The sequence below is a fragment of the Pholcus phalangioides genome, unplaced genomic scaffold (genome assembly GCF_987345545.1).
Source record: "Pholcus phalangioides strain wild (caught in Gottingen) unplaced genomic scaffold, Ppha-v1.0 ptg000009l_1, whole genome shotgun sequence".
NCBI classification, from domain to species: Eukaryota; Metazoa; Arthropoda; class Arachnida; order Araneae; family Pholcidae; genus Pholcus; species Pholcus phalangioides.
In genome coordinates, this window is record NW_028301602.1 from 2,243,155 (window position 1) to 2,260,176 (window position 17,022).

General features: G+C 38.9%; 1 protein-coding gene across 1 annotated transcript in view; it reads right to left on the reverse strand.

Moving 5' to 3' along the window:
* LOC149081622 (uncharacterized) overlaps positions 1–17,022 on the reverse strand; it is a 57,139-nt gene that overhangs the window by 13,481 nt on the left and 26,636 nt on the right. The window contains exons 7-8 of the mRNA XM_089237036.1: positions 11,191–11,331; positions 8,165–8,275 (exon numbers count right to left, since the gene is read on the reverse strand). Of these exons, the coding sequence (XP_089093162.1) occupies positions 8,165–8,275; positions 11,191–11,331 (252 nt within the window). The remainder of the gene's footprint in view (positions 1–8,164; positions 8,276–11,190; positions 11,332–17,022) is intronic.

Below are 17,022 nucleotides of genomic sequence, written 5' to 3' on the forward strand. Positions count from 1 at the left end.
CTTGGCGCACCATGTAGCAAGAAAACCGTTTCAGCGCAGTTTGGCGCAATTGGCGCAGCTCTTGCACCCCTGCTCAAAGCAAATGAAATACTAAAAAATTATATAACTTTACCATTTTATTGTCATTTCAAAATGATATCAATTTCAATAAAGAAATTGTATATTTACTTGTGAGCTGAAATTCTGTAGCAAATTCACATATAATAGAAATTATTTTACTTATTTCTTTCTGACGATTTTTATTTATTTTTGATAAATTACAATGTTTCCTATCCCAGTTAACAAGATAGTACTGGAAGATGAGAAGGAGAACTATAGACTGTGCTGTTTTTATTGTTTCCTGAGCTTTGAATATTTTTTTAAGTAGCGTCGTGTGAGGGAGAATGGGCAACTCGACTCATTCAAGTCAACTCAATCACACAACGCTACTAAACTAAAAAAATATTCAAAGCCCGGAAACTGAGTAAAAACAGCAGTGGTCTATAGTTTCCTTCTTATCTTTGAGTACTATCCTGTTAACCAGGATAGCAAAAATCAAAATTTACAAAAAATAAAAATCGTAAGAAAGCAATAAGTAAAATAATTTCTATGATATGTGAAATTTCTACAGAATTTCAGCTCACAGGTAAATACACAATTTCTTTATTTAAATTGATACCATTTTGACATGACAATAAAATGGTAAAATTATATAATTTTTTAATTTAAATTTCATTTGTTTTGAGTGATTTCAATGGAAAAAAAAAATTCCAATAAAATGTCTTTTTCCTCAATAAATATGCCTCTCAGTACATATATTTTGGATTTATTATATTTTTATTGTTTATTATTTAAAACTAGCTATAATACCCGGCGCTGCCCGGGTTTTCTTCAATGAACCTTTTTTGGATCAAGTGATATCTCCCTCTCTTTTTCTTGGGGGACATACAAACCGTGTGCAATTTAACCAATATATCGACTTCGCGATTCATGAAATAATTATATCTATATTTACAGAAACGTAGAAATGAATATATATTTTTCCTTTTTTAAGGGGCGCTAGGTATTTCGATAAACCTCCAACCCCCCCCCCCCCGAACTTCAAGTTACCCATCTGCCTATTTCAGCTTCCAAAAAAATACTTAATTAAAGCTGTGGAGTTTTTTTTATCTACTTTTTACGGGCTCATAATTAATTTTAAAATGAATTTTACATGAATTCATGAAACTAAATATCAAAAGACAATACCGAGACATTAATTTTCATGCTTGAGAAGATATAAATAAAATGTTGAAATCAGTGTTATTGCATGAATGTCCAACTCAAAAGTATGGGTCCGGCTAATTACTTCATATTTAAACTCCTGGGCTTCGTATATCTCTAAGTGAACTCAATATGTCAAAAATCGAGGATTAAATACAACTTTTAAAATTATTGATGGGGCGGAAAACCCCACCAAATTTCCGCATTTCTACAGTAAAATCTGCAATTTTAACACTGATTTCTATGGGAATCATCCTTGGCCTGACCCTCAAACTGATGCCGATGATGATTATGACATTTATTCGAAAAGCCTCATTACTGGGAGGATTGAGAAAGTGGCAAACCATTATAAAGGCATAAACTATTATACATATACTAACAGGATTAAAGAAGTGACAAACCGTTGTAAAGGCATATACACGTCTGAAACGCATTGCTAGGGAACCACGGTAACCAAAGTAAACGTTCGGAAAGTGATTGTTGAGGCCCAAAAACCATTGTTGCCCGACAGTTTTTCGCCCATTTGGGGCACTTGCCCTGCTCTGACGAAATTTTAAAGTAGCCTATCGTTCAAGTCGGGTCCTATTTGGTATATATGCAAAATTTGACGACGATCGATCTAAAATTGTAGATTTGTATAGAGAACATACATACACACACACAGACAGAAAATCAATTATATATATATATATAGATATTGTCACATATAATTTTGAGTAGCTTCATGAGATTTCCAAGAGACAAAAAATAAACTGTAGGCAAAACTAGAGACGAACATGAATTGTTTATGTTTCAGGGAATGATTTTCCCTGAATACTCCCACACACAGATGTGTGTGTACGTGACCTAAATAACAGACATTCCAAGCAAGGGGGGGAAATCAGAAAACATCCCTATAGAACATGTGGGTACACGTTGTGAAAGTAGACCGTAATTTGAAAATTCCTGTAGGTGCTTGCCCTGGGCCGTCATAAGAGTCATGGCCACTGAGCCATGTTTTTTTTTTTTTTGAAGCCCTACTTGGCAAATTCACCTGGTTACTCCAGAAAGTTTTTACCAGATGTAATTTTTGTGACGTCCTATCTTCTTCTGAAACCCTGGGGGGGGGGGGGGGGGGGGTTGATGTTGAATTGCACGAGTGGGCCCACGTGTTTATCACAGACCAGTCATTTGGGGGATCAGGGGGGGCTATTGCCCCTGGCTTTCAAAAATACACTAGAAATGGTATATATATAAAAATACATATAGCGAGTATAAGTTCTTTGCCTCCCCCCCCCCCCAGAAAAAGAAGAAATGACTGGCCTGGTATACCATTTCATTCAGTGGCGTCTGAGCCAGGGGTGCTGAAGCACCTACGGTAATTTGTGGTATGGATCTGAGCATCCCCAGAATTGATTCAGAAATTAAAATTGCCAATATAAAACTAAAGACGAGCACCCACAGTTTTGAAACATTTCAGAAGCCCCTGATTTCATTATAATTACAAAATAACTCCAATTTAATTAATGAAATTGTGCATTTACCTGTGAGCTGAAATTCTGTTGAAATTTTATTAAATGCTTTTTCTGTATCTTTTTAAAATATCCTTTCAACTGATAATTATTTACTCTGGATTGCTTTTGAATTTTCAAAACAAATTTTAAATTCAATGCTGAGTCACACATGGTTCAAATTCGAATGACGAAAATATGAAGGAATGGTAGAGGCGATTTCCGCAACAAAAGTTGGCGGCGACTAGCATGCCAGTCGCATTCAATATTTTGTTGACCACACAAAAATTGAATTTGGTTATACACCAAATTCCTAGTGCACAGGTTTCTACAGCAATATACAAGTGTTTGTCTTCTGGAAATGGTCTTATCAGTTGCCGGACTCTAGTTTCCTTGTGTACATGAAAAGTTGAAACAATATTTATCGAATACATATGGATGTATTTATATTTGTGTATATTGTTTTGTCTTGTCCAGTTAACTGTGGTGAACCTTTATTTTTTATCAGGCAAAGGAGAAGGAAGTAGGATTCTAGGAGCATTTTAAAATAATAATTCTGCACATGCTTTTGATATTCTGCTCTCTTTTCATCTGCAAAGTATTCATTTATTTGTACAATTACACTTGATAGTGTTAATAGAAAATTTTTTTAGCTGATAACGTGTATCAGAATTAATGTGATCCTCACGCATTCCTAAGATATCTTTGATCTGTCCCGGGAATATAGTAGTCTTTGTAGACATCCACACCCGAGCCAGTATTAGAATCCCGACCTACTCGGTCAGCAGCTAGCTCCCTAACCACTTGACTGCCAGGTAACTAAGGCCTTACAATGTTCAAAATATAACAGTCTAGCTATAATGCCCTTCCCCCCCCCCCCCCCGGTGCTGCCTGGGTTTTCTTCAATTCCTGGGAGGATTGAAAACAATGACAAACCATTATAAAAGAATAAACTATTATGTACAATACTGGCAGTATTAAAGAAGTGACAACTCTTGTAAAGGCATATACATGTCTGAAATACACTCATTGCCATAAAAATTTGCGCACCAAGAAATAATTGTGGGATCGAAACGAAAGTTGGCCTGAAGATACACGTTGGGCAGATATGCAAATGATTAGAAATGCAGCGTGATTGCGCATTGCGTAATGCCACTATAGGGCGTTGAACTTCGTTCTCCTTGGAGTATAAAACAGGTAAACAGAGCTTGCTGGAGTGTATTTAATCGTTTGCAAAGGAAATGCTGAGGTAGACATGCCGTTACGCCGCCATCGAAGACCATATGAGCAGTTGTCAGAGTTTGATAGGGGAAGAATCATGGGGATGATGGAAGCTGGGTGGTCAGCTTGGCGAGTAGCTTGTCAACTAGGCCGTTCTGATTTTACTGTGAGGAGGTGTTGGGACCAGTGGACAGAAGAGACGGCATTTACACGGCGACCAGGTTCAGGACGCCCTCGATAGACCAGTCGCCGAAAAGACAGTCACATCATCCGAAATGCACGCGTAGAGCCAACTGCCTCATTGGCCGCTATCCAGACACAGGCAGCAGCTTCACTACGGGCCCCTGTGTCTTCCCGAACCATCGCAAGGCGCCTGGCTGAAGGACATCTGGTATCGCGGCACCCATTACGTGTGCTGCCAATGACACCCACCCACCAACGCCTCCGTTTGGAGTGGTGTCGAGCACGACGGGATCGGACTGCAACGGAATGGAACCAGGTCGTCTTCAGCGACGAATCGAGATTCAACTTGAGCAGTGATGACAATCATGTTCGTGTGTGGAGGCCCCGTGGTGAAAGCTTCAATCCTGCCTTCGCTTTACAACGACACACCGCTCCCACAGCTGGTGTCATTGCTTACGATACAATGACAGCCCAGCGGTACGTCCATAACATCCTTCAGCCACATGTGCTGCCACTTATGGCAGGGCTCCCAGGAGCCATTTTTCAACAAGACAATGCTAGGCCACACACAGCAAGGATGTCACAAGACTTGCTCTGTCACATTACCACCCTTCCCTGGCCTGCTCTATCCCCAGATTTGTCACCAATCGAGCATATCTGGGATCATTTGGGACGGCAAGTTGGACACCCTACGAAGTTGGTCGAACTAGAGGCGCATTTACAGCAACTGTGGAACGAGATGTCTCAGGACATCATACGGAACTTGTATACCTCAATGCCCGCTTGTATTGCATCATGCACTCGCGCTAGAGGGGGTCCAACAGAGTACTAAAACTTCTGTTCATCTGTACTTTTTTCTGTAATAAATGATCCTTTTTCTTGGATTTTCTAATCACTTACTTATTACGTAGTACTTACATGTGTAAAATTTTGTTTCATTTTGACGACTTCTTCTGGGTGCGCAAATTTTTATGGCAATGAGTGTACATTGCTCAAGGGAAACACGGTAACCAAAGTAAACATTCTGAAGGTGACTATTGAGGCCAAAATCCATTGTTGCCCCACAGTTTCTGCCCATCTTAGACAAACTTTTAAAGTAGACTATTGTTTAAGTCAGGTCCCATTTGGTATATATACAAAATTTGGCAATGATGGATCTAAAATTGTAGATTTGTATAGAGAACACACGCACAGAAAATCAATTTTATATATATCGATTAAGATTATTCAGTCTGCCCCTCTAACTTTTTATTGTGTATGGAATTTTTGGTGAGGGTAGCAGGAACAAATGCCCAAATTTATTGTCAAAAAAATCCAGTTTATTCATTAATTGTAACATTAGTTACTACAAGCAATTTCTTAAATATGTGTGTTGCTTATTGAAAAAAATATATAATTTTTATTATTATAAATTTTAATTCAGTTCTAATTTTTAAACAATTTAAAATTTAAATTTTTAAATAACTCAAAGTAATGAATAATTGTAATTTTTAATTGGTTTAAAAATATTAATTTTATATTTTAAGCACATTTTGCATCTGTGGACCCTGGGTTGGGTCTCACTGATTGAAACCTTAACTGCAAAACATTGCCCCCAACACATCACCCTAGATCTGCGCCTGGGGCGGGGCGGATTATTTTACACATTAAAAGTAAAATGCGAGTTCTAAAAGACAAATTACATCTGGTGTACCTCAAGGATCAGTACTTGGACCTATTTTATTCCTAATATATATAAATGACCTGTGTAACTTTAATTTGAAAGGAAAAATCACTGCTTTTGCTGATGATTTAGCTCTTTGTTACTCTGAAAGCTCTTCAATCAACTTGAGGAATAACATGCAAAATGATCTTAACTCAATAAATATCTGGTTTAGAAATAATAATTTAAAATTAAATACAGATAAAACTAAATATATGTTATTTGGTTCTGGTACTTTCGATGATTTTGGTGTCCTAAAATATCATAGTGTGACAGATGGCTGTATCTCGGATTGTATGTGCACAGTTGTAAATAGAGTAGACACCTTTAAGTATTTAGGGATTTTTTTAGATTCAAAACTATCCTGGAAAACACACATTAATTATTTGAGTGTAGAATTAAATCGGAACATTAGGAAATTTTATTTTATCAGGAATAAATGTTCCCAATCCATTTTAAAACTTTTTTATTTTGCGTTAGTAGAATCTAGATCGAGTTACGGCATTATATGTTGGGGTGGGACATACTTCAGCAATCTTTCTTCAATTTTTGTCACACAGAAGTCCTTCATCCGTATCATTCTGAGTAAAAATAGACTCACGCATACATTTCCACTTTTTAATCAATTAAAGCTACTCCCTCTGCAACATCTGTACGTTTATAAAAGTTTAAAAATGTTTTATAAAAGAAGTGGCCATCTCAATCTGAAATTACACAAGTCGGGAATGCAATTTAGACGTCATACTATACAGGTACCAAGGCCAAATAAAACTTGTTTCCAAAAATTTTTCCTTTATTTAGCTCCCAAAATATTTAATTTACTTCCTCAGTTAATAAAAGATCAATCTTCATGTACATCTTTTTTTGTCAATTTAAAATCTTGGTTGTTAACTCAAGAAGATTTAAATTATCTGTTTGATATTGTAATGTAACCTTCTTTTATCTTGCATACGCTGCTAAATGCCAAATTTTTTTGTTTATCAATTCCATTCCTGTTGCCACTTATTTCTTGATGTTATATATATATATGTGTGTTTTTTTTTTCTTTCTTTTCCTCTCTCATTATTTATGCCGACAGATATGTATCAGATATTGTTTTGTGGGCTCACAAGCTTGCTTAGCCCCTAAATGTTTTGTAACTGTGTTTAAAAATCTTAAAGGAAATTTGCATTTGAATTTGAAAATGCTTTGAATTAGTCAAGTCCTGGTGTATATTTTTTAAATGAACAAAATTGAAGTAGAAATGAATAACCTTTTGGGTTTGATAATACAATTGAATAATCGACGTCAGATTAACCCAAAATTCCAAAAAGAACACGGCTATACACGCTTTGGAACTATATGAAATTCCTTCATCAGTAGCAGAAACAAAGAAATAAATATTGAAAAAACTCCTTATAGCAGGAGTTACTTGCTGTTGTAGACAAGAGTCAAATTCAAAATGAACCGGCAACAAAAGAATAGAAGAGGACTGAAAAAGGAAATGGCAGAGCTAATCGCAACCGAAAACACGATAGTGATGCTGATGGAGAAGAATAATTATTGTAGAAACTGTTGCCAGATTTTTTAGAAGGGTGGTGTGCTATATAGGCCATCGACCAACTAGCTTGTGTTTTTGTTGATGTGGAATGATTCAAAGAAATCCAAGTCAGACTGTAAGGGGCATTTTTAGATGATTTTGGCAGAAGAGAAGTCAAATTTATGGTCAAAGGACCAGCAGTGTTGGGCTATGGATGAACAGTTAAAGTCTTGGTTGCTTACGTATCTTCTATGCTCATTTAAAGTATTTTAGGGCACGTTTAGTTTGGCCTATATATGATAATCTGCATTAGCATGGAATGCTGCAGATGCCCCAGTTGTTGAGTATGTGAATGGGATCTTTTAGTTGAGAGATACAAAGTTTATTGACGGGGTGAAAACCACAGAAAAATTGTATTTTCGAAGGATTTTAGAGATACGTTGGCTGGTTTTTGGGAAGAAAGGCAAAATGATCAAGTTTTTGTGTCCAGATTTAGGCTTGGTTTTGGAAGTGTTTTTAATCAGTTTGCTGTGTAGATTATCAATGCGATATCAGCAGCGATAGCCACGATTGACTGTTATTGCTCTAAGGATATTCAGTTCAGAATCGAGTAACGTCGGTGAAGAGCAAATATTAATGACTTGCTTCCCATATGTATAGAACGAGGTATACTTTTGTACCGTAGGATGAGCAGAGAGGTCGTGAGTGGGTAGAGAACAGCAAATGGTTTGCAAAAGACAGTGGTAGAGAAAGTTCGTTCGTGGCAAGTGATCATTCAATTGTAAAATTGAAGTATTTTAAACTTACATATTTCACTGCTTCTGCTGAATTAACACAAACAAGTGTTATGTCACAGTTTTTGAAAACTTCCCCAGGTGATTCTCCCTTTTTCGCTCCAGCCTCAACATATTTTGCACACTGGAAATAAAAGAAAAAAAATATTTTAGCACTGCATTGCTTTCTTTGTCTTAGATTTTATATATACGTATGTAATTAAACACATCAGCTTTCCCACACTTATGAAGCTTCATAACACTTCCGTTTGTTCCATAACCGAGGAAAATTTTCTGTCCCCCTCAAATTAACATATTTATTCCATTTAAACTGTTATCATCTGCCTTCATGGAAGTGAATGTGGCAGATGCCCTCACCCCTTAAGACTGCCATGCAAGGAAATTACGCTCTTACCCCAGTTCCAGCTCTGGACATGAGACATGTCCACAAGAACACTGTCTGAAATGACTCGCCATTTCAGACAACTGCACAAAATAAAATTTTTGAAGATTAACACTAGAAGCGTGCCAGGTCGGCCATTTTCACCATTTTTGAAGTTCTTGCTCCTGTTTTATGTAGAAACTATTTTTTTACAATCTTAAAATTTTATGATTTTTCCTGAAAGTAGTTGAGCATTATACTGTCTAAACGTTGTTTGTCAAAAATCAAAACTGACAGATATTTTTAATTCTAGGAGCCATTCAAGTATTATGTCATCATCGATTGGGGGGGGGGGGGGAGGCAGAGCTGATGACAAAATTTTGCTGACAAGGGGGAGAGGTGGTAAAAAATGGCCAAAAATTTACTTACGTAATACTTGAACGACCCCTTTACCTATAAGCGCCATGGCCGGTCAATTTCACCGGAAGGAATCTCTTAAAACGTCATTGAATGGATTTCATATCTTTTCTATAATTGTTTAATCAAATCGATAGAATTATTGATGCAAAAATTATGAAACCTCTTTTATAACTGATTTTAGGTTATTGTGGTTAATTTTTGGAATTCAAATTTCCAATATTTTTCATAACACATTTGGCACATTCAGAATGTGATGACAGGTGACAAGCATAATTCTATGGTGTTCAGTTGAGTACTGGATTTCGACTCTCTCCCTCCTGGGTCCCCCCCCCCCCATATGGCCCTTTGGTCCCTGCGAAGGGGGAGAATCTTCGCGTGAACATCTCATGTTACAGTACGTACATTATTTATAGAATAGTATCACTTGAACAGAACAAGCTTCAGCTGTGTAATGCTACAGCTGTGACCAACATTTTTACACCCCCACATTTAGAACTTTCGGATTTGTACTTTTTCTGAGCGGTGGATCTGTTTGTCTCAAGAAAAAGAGTCATACACTTAGTTTGGCTTCTTGTCATTTTCCGTTCGGTTATGCATGATTGTTCTAGGCGTAAGGATGAATTCAAGGCATCAGAATCTCTGCCCAGAATTGTTGAAAGTTTCCCAGGAGCTATCAGTAAATGAGTCCGATATTGATGAATCAAAAGAAAATATACATCCTATTGATAACGATGATCCCAATGATATGGATTACATGCCTTCACTGCAATATGACACACCAAGCGGAGAATATGGATGTAATTCCATCGACTATGATTTCTTGTGAAAGAATGTTTGGGGGATCACCTTTCTTCTCACAAACAATGTCATGGAACCAATTTAGGGAGATAATGAAGTATTTGAGGTTCAACCCAAAAACCATAAGGTCTCATCAACTGAAAACTGACAAACTTTTAAACCAAACCACCCTGACATTCCTCAGCCTTTCTTCGTGAATTTTTTGTAATAAAGCTATGGTTTATACAGTTTCAAAAGTTAATTTTTAGCTTATGTCTCTCATTTGAACCCAAAGGCCTATTCAAAAACATTTTTCACAACTTCGAGGGACTTCAATGAACAGTTTTGTTTGTCTCCATCTTCATTTCGTTAAAAAAAATTCTTTTACCCTAGGATGATGCCTGATGTTTGATCAGTATTATAAATCACTCGAGGAAAATTTGAATGGCGAGAATAACATGTAAAATTAAGTTTTATTTTAATTGCTAGTTTGTTTTATAACAATTTTAAGGGAAAAAAGTGCACCCTTTCCCCAGAAATTTTTTTTCATGCATCTTATTTACAGGAAACACTGGCACTTTTTAAAATGCTTCATAGTAAATGATATTGCTTATTTGTACAATACTAATTTCACACAATTTCTAAATTATGTTATTAAAACTGCATTTATTTTGAAACATTGTTTCAAAAGCTCAAATACGAGACCCTCTCAAACCTCTTCTTTGCAGCTAATTTTTTTTGTCTCACTGGTGTGTTTAAAACAGGGGTTTCATTCTATTGGGAGAGTGAAACCCTTCCCAATAGAGTTTAAAAGAGGGGTTGCGCTGATAGTGGAGGGGAAGATGAAAGAGGTACAAGTTGCAAGAATTATAACTAGGGAGAAAAAATACATAGGAGTGGAGGAAGAGATGTCCGCACATAGTAACGTAGGAAAAGGATAGAGAAAATGACTGGAGGGGTTCTGAAATGTAAGGCTGTGATGATGATGGGAAAGGAAGAGAAATAGACCAGTAAGCAAGCAGTAAAAATCAACAGAACAAGGTGAAAACAAACAGGTTTGTTTAAGTCATGCACCTCGCTGAGAGAGTGGCCTCTTGCTCTTCTTCACTTTGATTCTCGAGTATGTACGGTATAAATAATACAATTGTTTTTGTCACTAGTCTCTATTATACACCCCGTATTTCTTGGTCACCGCACTATGTGTGCAGCCTACTTCATCACAATTAAGGCACTAATACACTCGTGTTCAACTTCACAGCCATCACAGGTTATCTAAAATATTCATTCAATCACAGAATTATTAAAGATAAAATTGACAAGAACATACTTTCACTTCAAAATCACTTTTAAAAACAATGAAAGCAACAAACTTAACAATGACAAATAAAAATAAACAGAAAGAATGTTAAATCATTTGGTTGAATTGGAAAAAAACAGCTTTCAATAAAAATAACTTCAACTAGTGCAATTTTCAAACATACTTTCACTTCTGTTCTATTCCACACAGTTACATCATGGTGATCACCCAAAAGAGACATGGTTATCTCATCTCCAAGGGTACCAAGTCCTAGGACGCCAACCTTGTGTTTTTTTAAAGCGGCATACCCTCTAGTGTCCAAAGTCTATGTTAGAAAAAAAATAGAAAAGAAAAACAATTCAAACTATTTTGATCAAATGCCTCATAGTATAGGTTAATAATAATCATATGTACATAAAATATATTGACAAAATCAAAGAGTTACTTAATAAAACACTGAAAGAGTTTCCTTTAATGATACGAAATGAACATTCATTATTTGGCCACACCCCGACTATAGTGAAACACTATGACAAACACTTTTAAGTTTGTGGATTTTTTCATACCTGTTGTTATTTAGATAAATCACAATATTCTAAAACTTTTGGATGTGCGGGGGGGGGGTTACGGCAGGGAAAACTAGAGGTAAAATTGAAAAAAATTACACATGTGGTGTCTCACGCAGACGACCCCCCAAGAGTCGGGTCAACGACCTCAAGTGTGTCACGTGATCCCGGGTACTGGAGACGACCGTCTGAAAAACAGTAGAGCAGAGAGTCACTGCACACGAAAGCGTGAGGTTCGAAAATTTCTATGCCTGTCTTACTTTTTCATTAACCAAGATAATCATTATGTGTCGTCAAAATAAATGTTTATTCCGAAGCTGTGGCTCTGTGTGGTGACTCCGCAGTGGTGACCAGCGACGTTTAGGAACATTAACCATCAAAAAAAGTCCATCTTCATTGAAGATTTAATCTCATGCATTTTCGGAAATTTTCTTCTTTCCGAGCCTCCATTATGTCTGCGGTTACGACGACTCGATTCTTCCCTCAAACAGGCCCCTGAAGAACAGACCCCTCTCGCCCACGCATCATCGTCTGCTCTTCTTCTCTTCTGGTGTGTGACCTCCTCCTCCTCCTCTCTCTCGTCTTCTCTTCTTTTTTTCTCTCTCTCTCGTTGGAGCTGAGCGATGGCGGAAGAAAATGCTCAAGTTTCGAGGATTGGACTTCAACTACCTCCGTTTTGGAAATCGAATGTGCAACTATGGATTCAACAGTGCAACAGTGCTTTTCAACTAAGTGGAATCACTAACGATGACACGAAGTATGCAGCCTTGGTCTCTTCCTTGGATGGAGAATGCTTGTCTTTCGTCTCGGATCTGATATTAAATCCTCCGGCAATCAACCGCTATCAAGCCTTGTCGGATCGGCTCATAAAGGAGTTCGCCGCGACGGAACATCAAAAAGTCAAGGAACTTTTGAACGAGCTACAGCTGGGTGATCAAAAGCCAAGTCAACTGCTGCGAAAGATGAAAGAACTCTCCGGCAACAAAGTCACTGACGAGTTCTTGCACACCTTGTGGATGCAACGCTTACCGCAAAATATTCAAGCAGTGTTATCGGTTTCCAGTGAGCCATTAGATCAACTTGCTGTCCTAGCCGACAAAGTGGCTGAAGTCACTACCCAAAATTACGTGTGTAGAATCCAGCCATCGTCGTCATCTCAAATGCAGTCGACTCCAGATCGAACCGATTCGACATCAGCCATCGAAATGCTCACCAAACAAGTGGCAGAGCTAACGGCAACGGTGAATCGACTCTCCAGAGGGAGATATCGTAGTAACTCCCAACAGCGACGAGCTAGGCGTTCAACATCTCGTTCAAGTCGAGCACGGGATATCTGCTTCTATCACAACAAGTTCGGTGAGAATGCCCGCTACTGCCGTCAGCCATGCAAATTCCAGAAAAAAAACGACGACCTTCCATCATCGCTGGTATGATGGAATCGGGCAGCAAATCCAGCAGGCTCTTCGTGATTGACAGAGTTACGGGTGACCATTTCCTTGTTGACTCTGGCAGTGAAGTTTCTGTTATCCCGCATAAAAAAAATTCGTCAGCACTACATCCAAGTTTCCATTTGTTCGCCGCTAACAACAGTAAGATTCTTGCTTATGGTTCCACGGTGAAGAATATGGATTTAGGTCTCCGGAAACCTTTTTCCTGGACATTTCTCATAGCTGACGTCACTTCACCAATACTTGGAGCTGATTTTCTCAGCAACTTCAACCTAATCGTTGATGTGCGAAACCGACGACTCATCGATTCGCAAACTTCATTACGGGTACTCGGATCGATCAAGCCCACAACACAACCTTCCGTCACTACCATTGGAGATTCTGAATACAGTGCTATATTTCAAGAATTCCCAGATGTCTTCAACCCTTCACAGATCGGTAAAACAGTGAAACATGCGACGCGACACCATATCATCACTCGAGGACCACCGGTGGCTTCGAAGCCTCGACGTCTCAATCCAAAAATTCAACAACAGGTGAAAACCGAGTTTGAATTCCTTTTTGGAACAAGGGATTATCCGACCCTCCAAAAGCCCTTGGAGCTCTCCATTACATATCGTGCCCAAGGCAGATGGTACTGTACGTCCTGTCGGTGATTATCGTCGTCTAAATAGTGTTACGGAATTTGATTCTTACCCGATACCACATATTCAAGACTTTTCTCAAGAATTGCATGGTAAGTCTATTTTTTCTAGACTAGACATCTTCAAGGCATACCATCAGATAAGCATTGCCGAAGAAGATATACCAAAAACCGCAATCACAACCCCTTGGGGTTTATTCGAGTATACAAGATTGAGTTTCGGTCTCGTAAATGCCGCTCAAACTTTTATGCGGTTCATACATGAAGTATTACGAGGTTTACCATTCTGCTATGTATATCTTGATGACATTCTATGCTTTTCTGAAAATGCCGAAGAACACAAAATTCATTTAAAACAAATATTCAAACGTCTTCAACAGTATGGCTTAGTTTTAAATGTGTCAAAATGCATATTTGGTGTTTCTGAGCTTGAATTTCTGGGGCATGTGATCAAACCATCTGGTATCACACCTCGCCCAGACAAAGTACAAGCTGTATTCGATTTCAAGCAACCGGAAACAATTGAGCAATTGCGTAAATTTTTAGGTCTCATAAATTTTTATCGCCGTTTCCTACCGCATGCAGCTGAGACACAAGTGCCACTGCATGATCTATTGAAAGGTTCTACGAAAAACAGAAAAGACAAAACAAAAGTTGTGTGGTCTACATCAACTTTGAAAGCATTTGAAGATTGCAAAAAGCTACTAGCTAATGCCGCATTGCTGGCACATCCATCCCCGTCTGCCCAATTAGCTCTACACGTAGATGCTTCCGACTATGCTATAGGTGGTGCACTGCACCAGGTGACGGACAATGGTCTTCAACCGCTAGGTTTTTTCTCACGTAAACATTCACCCACCGAAACACGATATAGCGCATACAATCGAGAACTTCTTGCCGCATATTCTTCCATAAAATTTTTCAGATATATGCTTGAAGCTCGTGAGTTTATACTTTTCAGTGACCATAAACCACTGTGCTATGCGTTTCGACAAAAAAGTGAAAAATGCTCACCTAGACAGCTAAGGCATTTAGATTATATATCGCAGTTCACAACGAACATTTGCCATATTCCTGGATCGCAAAATATTTCCGCTGATATCTTATCACGCGTAACAGCAATTTCAGTTCCTGGACCTCTTGATTTTACTGCCATCGCTGAGCAACAAGAGGGGGATAAAGAACTAGAGGAACTTCTAAAGAGCAAATCAGCTTTGCAACTGAAGAAAGTATTTCTTCCAGACGCAGCTAAAGCGCTCTACTGCGATTTATCAACAGGTGCTGTTCGACCTTATATTCCAGAAAAATTTCGATATGATGTGTTTTGGAATATGCACAAACTCTCACACCCAGGAATTAGACACACTATTGATTTGGTCAGAAAGCGATTCATTTGGCCATGTCTAGCTAAAGACTGTGCTAAATGGACAAAAGTGTGCATACCATGCCAAAGATCCAAAGTGCACAAGCACACGAGATCCACACTACAATCGTTTGTGGAACCTTCCCAACGATTTCAACATATTCATTTGGATATCATTGGCCCACTGCCCATTTCCAATGGATATTCTTATTGCCTAACAATGATAGACCGATTTTCACGATGGCCAGAAGCGGTACCTATCCGCGACATCACAGCAACCACGGTAGCTACAGCTTTTCTTTCCACCTGGATTTCTCGATACGGCACACCTTTGACAGTAACAACTGATCAAGGTTGCCAATTCGAATCGCTGCTATTCCGAGAGCTTTCCAAATTCATCGGAGCAAAACGGGTCAGGACAACTGGATACCATCCACAAGCAAACGGTATGTTGGAAGAGTGGCATCGCCCTCTCAAAGCCGCGTTGAAATGCAACCAAACCCATAAATGGACTGAAGCATTACCTACAGTTCTACTCGGTCTTCGGTGCTCTCTGAAACAAGATTTGGGGTGCACACCTGCAGAGCTACTATACGGAGAAACTTTACGATTACCTGGTGAATTTTTCCAAGCACAAGCTAATTCCAACTCAACTGACGCTTCCGAGTTTCTACAAATGCTGAGAACTCACGTCCAAACTTTCCAGCCACGACCAATCAAACGGCATGGAGGACATCCTTCATTTGTTCACCATGATTTGAAAACTACTTCTCACGTTTTTGTAAGAACTGATAGGGTGAAACGTCCTCTGGAACAGTCATTTGAAGGACCATACAGAGTGATCAGCCGGACCGACAATGTGTTCAACGTGGACATAAGAGGAAAAACGGTGTCAGTGCCAGTCGATCGGCTTAAACCGGCATTTCTCGTGAATCTGACGGTGGAGCCGGTACCTGTATCTCCAAACGTACCAACTGCAGTTACGTCTGACAGACTCGCAGCTGATTCTGCTGTGAAACCAGTCAGAACCACTTGTTCTGGACGTACTGTCCACTTTCCAGATCGTCTACAGTGCTCGTGATCACTGATGCTACTCCATAGTACGCGATCACCTCTTATTACTCGTGATCACTGGGGAGGGAGTGTGTGGTGTCTCACGCAGACGACCCCCCAAGAGTCGGGTCAACGACCTCAAGTGTGTCACGTGATCCCGGGTACTGGAGACGACCGTCTGAAAAACAGTAGAGCAGAGAGTCACTGCACACGAAAGCGTGAGGTTCGAAAATTTCTATGCCTGTCTTACTTTTTCATTAACCAAGATAATCATTATGTGTAGTCAAAATAAATGTTTATTCCGAAGCTGTGGCTCTGTGTGGTGACTCCGCACACACATGAACACCTGCTAACTCTAAAAAATACTTTTCTTGCATGCAGTTTATAGGTCTGTTATTTTTGTTTATTTTATGGTATTGAATTATTCCACGATGTTTGTATTTGTGTGTGGCTACACTTATGCAAAACCGCAGCTAAGGCTGTACACATGTAGCACTCAATCAGAGAATACAGTTATGCTTAGGGCTGCATCTTGCTTCTTCTACCTAGAACCTAACGTTGATTATGTGCCAGTGCTGACATACAAAACAGTGGCAATGGGTTGGAAGGAAGAGTTTTTACAAATTTGCTGATTCCTTTACAATTGGTTTTGTTTAGCTTGCATAGCGAGTTAGGCTTACCCTGACTATCTGCTCCGGCTGTCACGTGCGACAATGGCTCTTTTTGGAAATTTAGGGGAATTTGATTGCAAAAAGGAGTCATTCTCAGAATGTTGGGAACACCTGCTGCAATTTTTTTTGGCCAATGAAGTTGAAGATGAGGGTTGGCAGCGGGCAATTTTCCTTTCAATCATCAGCCAACCACTGTGGCCATTGGCATACGCAGAGCCCCCCCAGCCAAGATTATAGTGTTATTTTGCAGGAAACAAAAAGTAAGCCCCCTT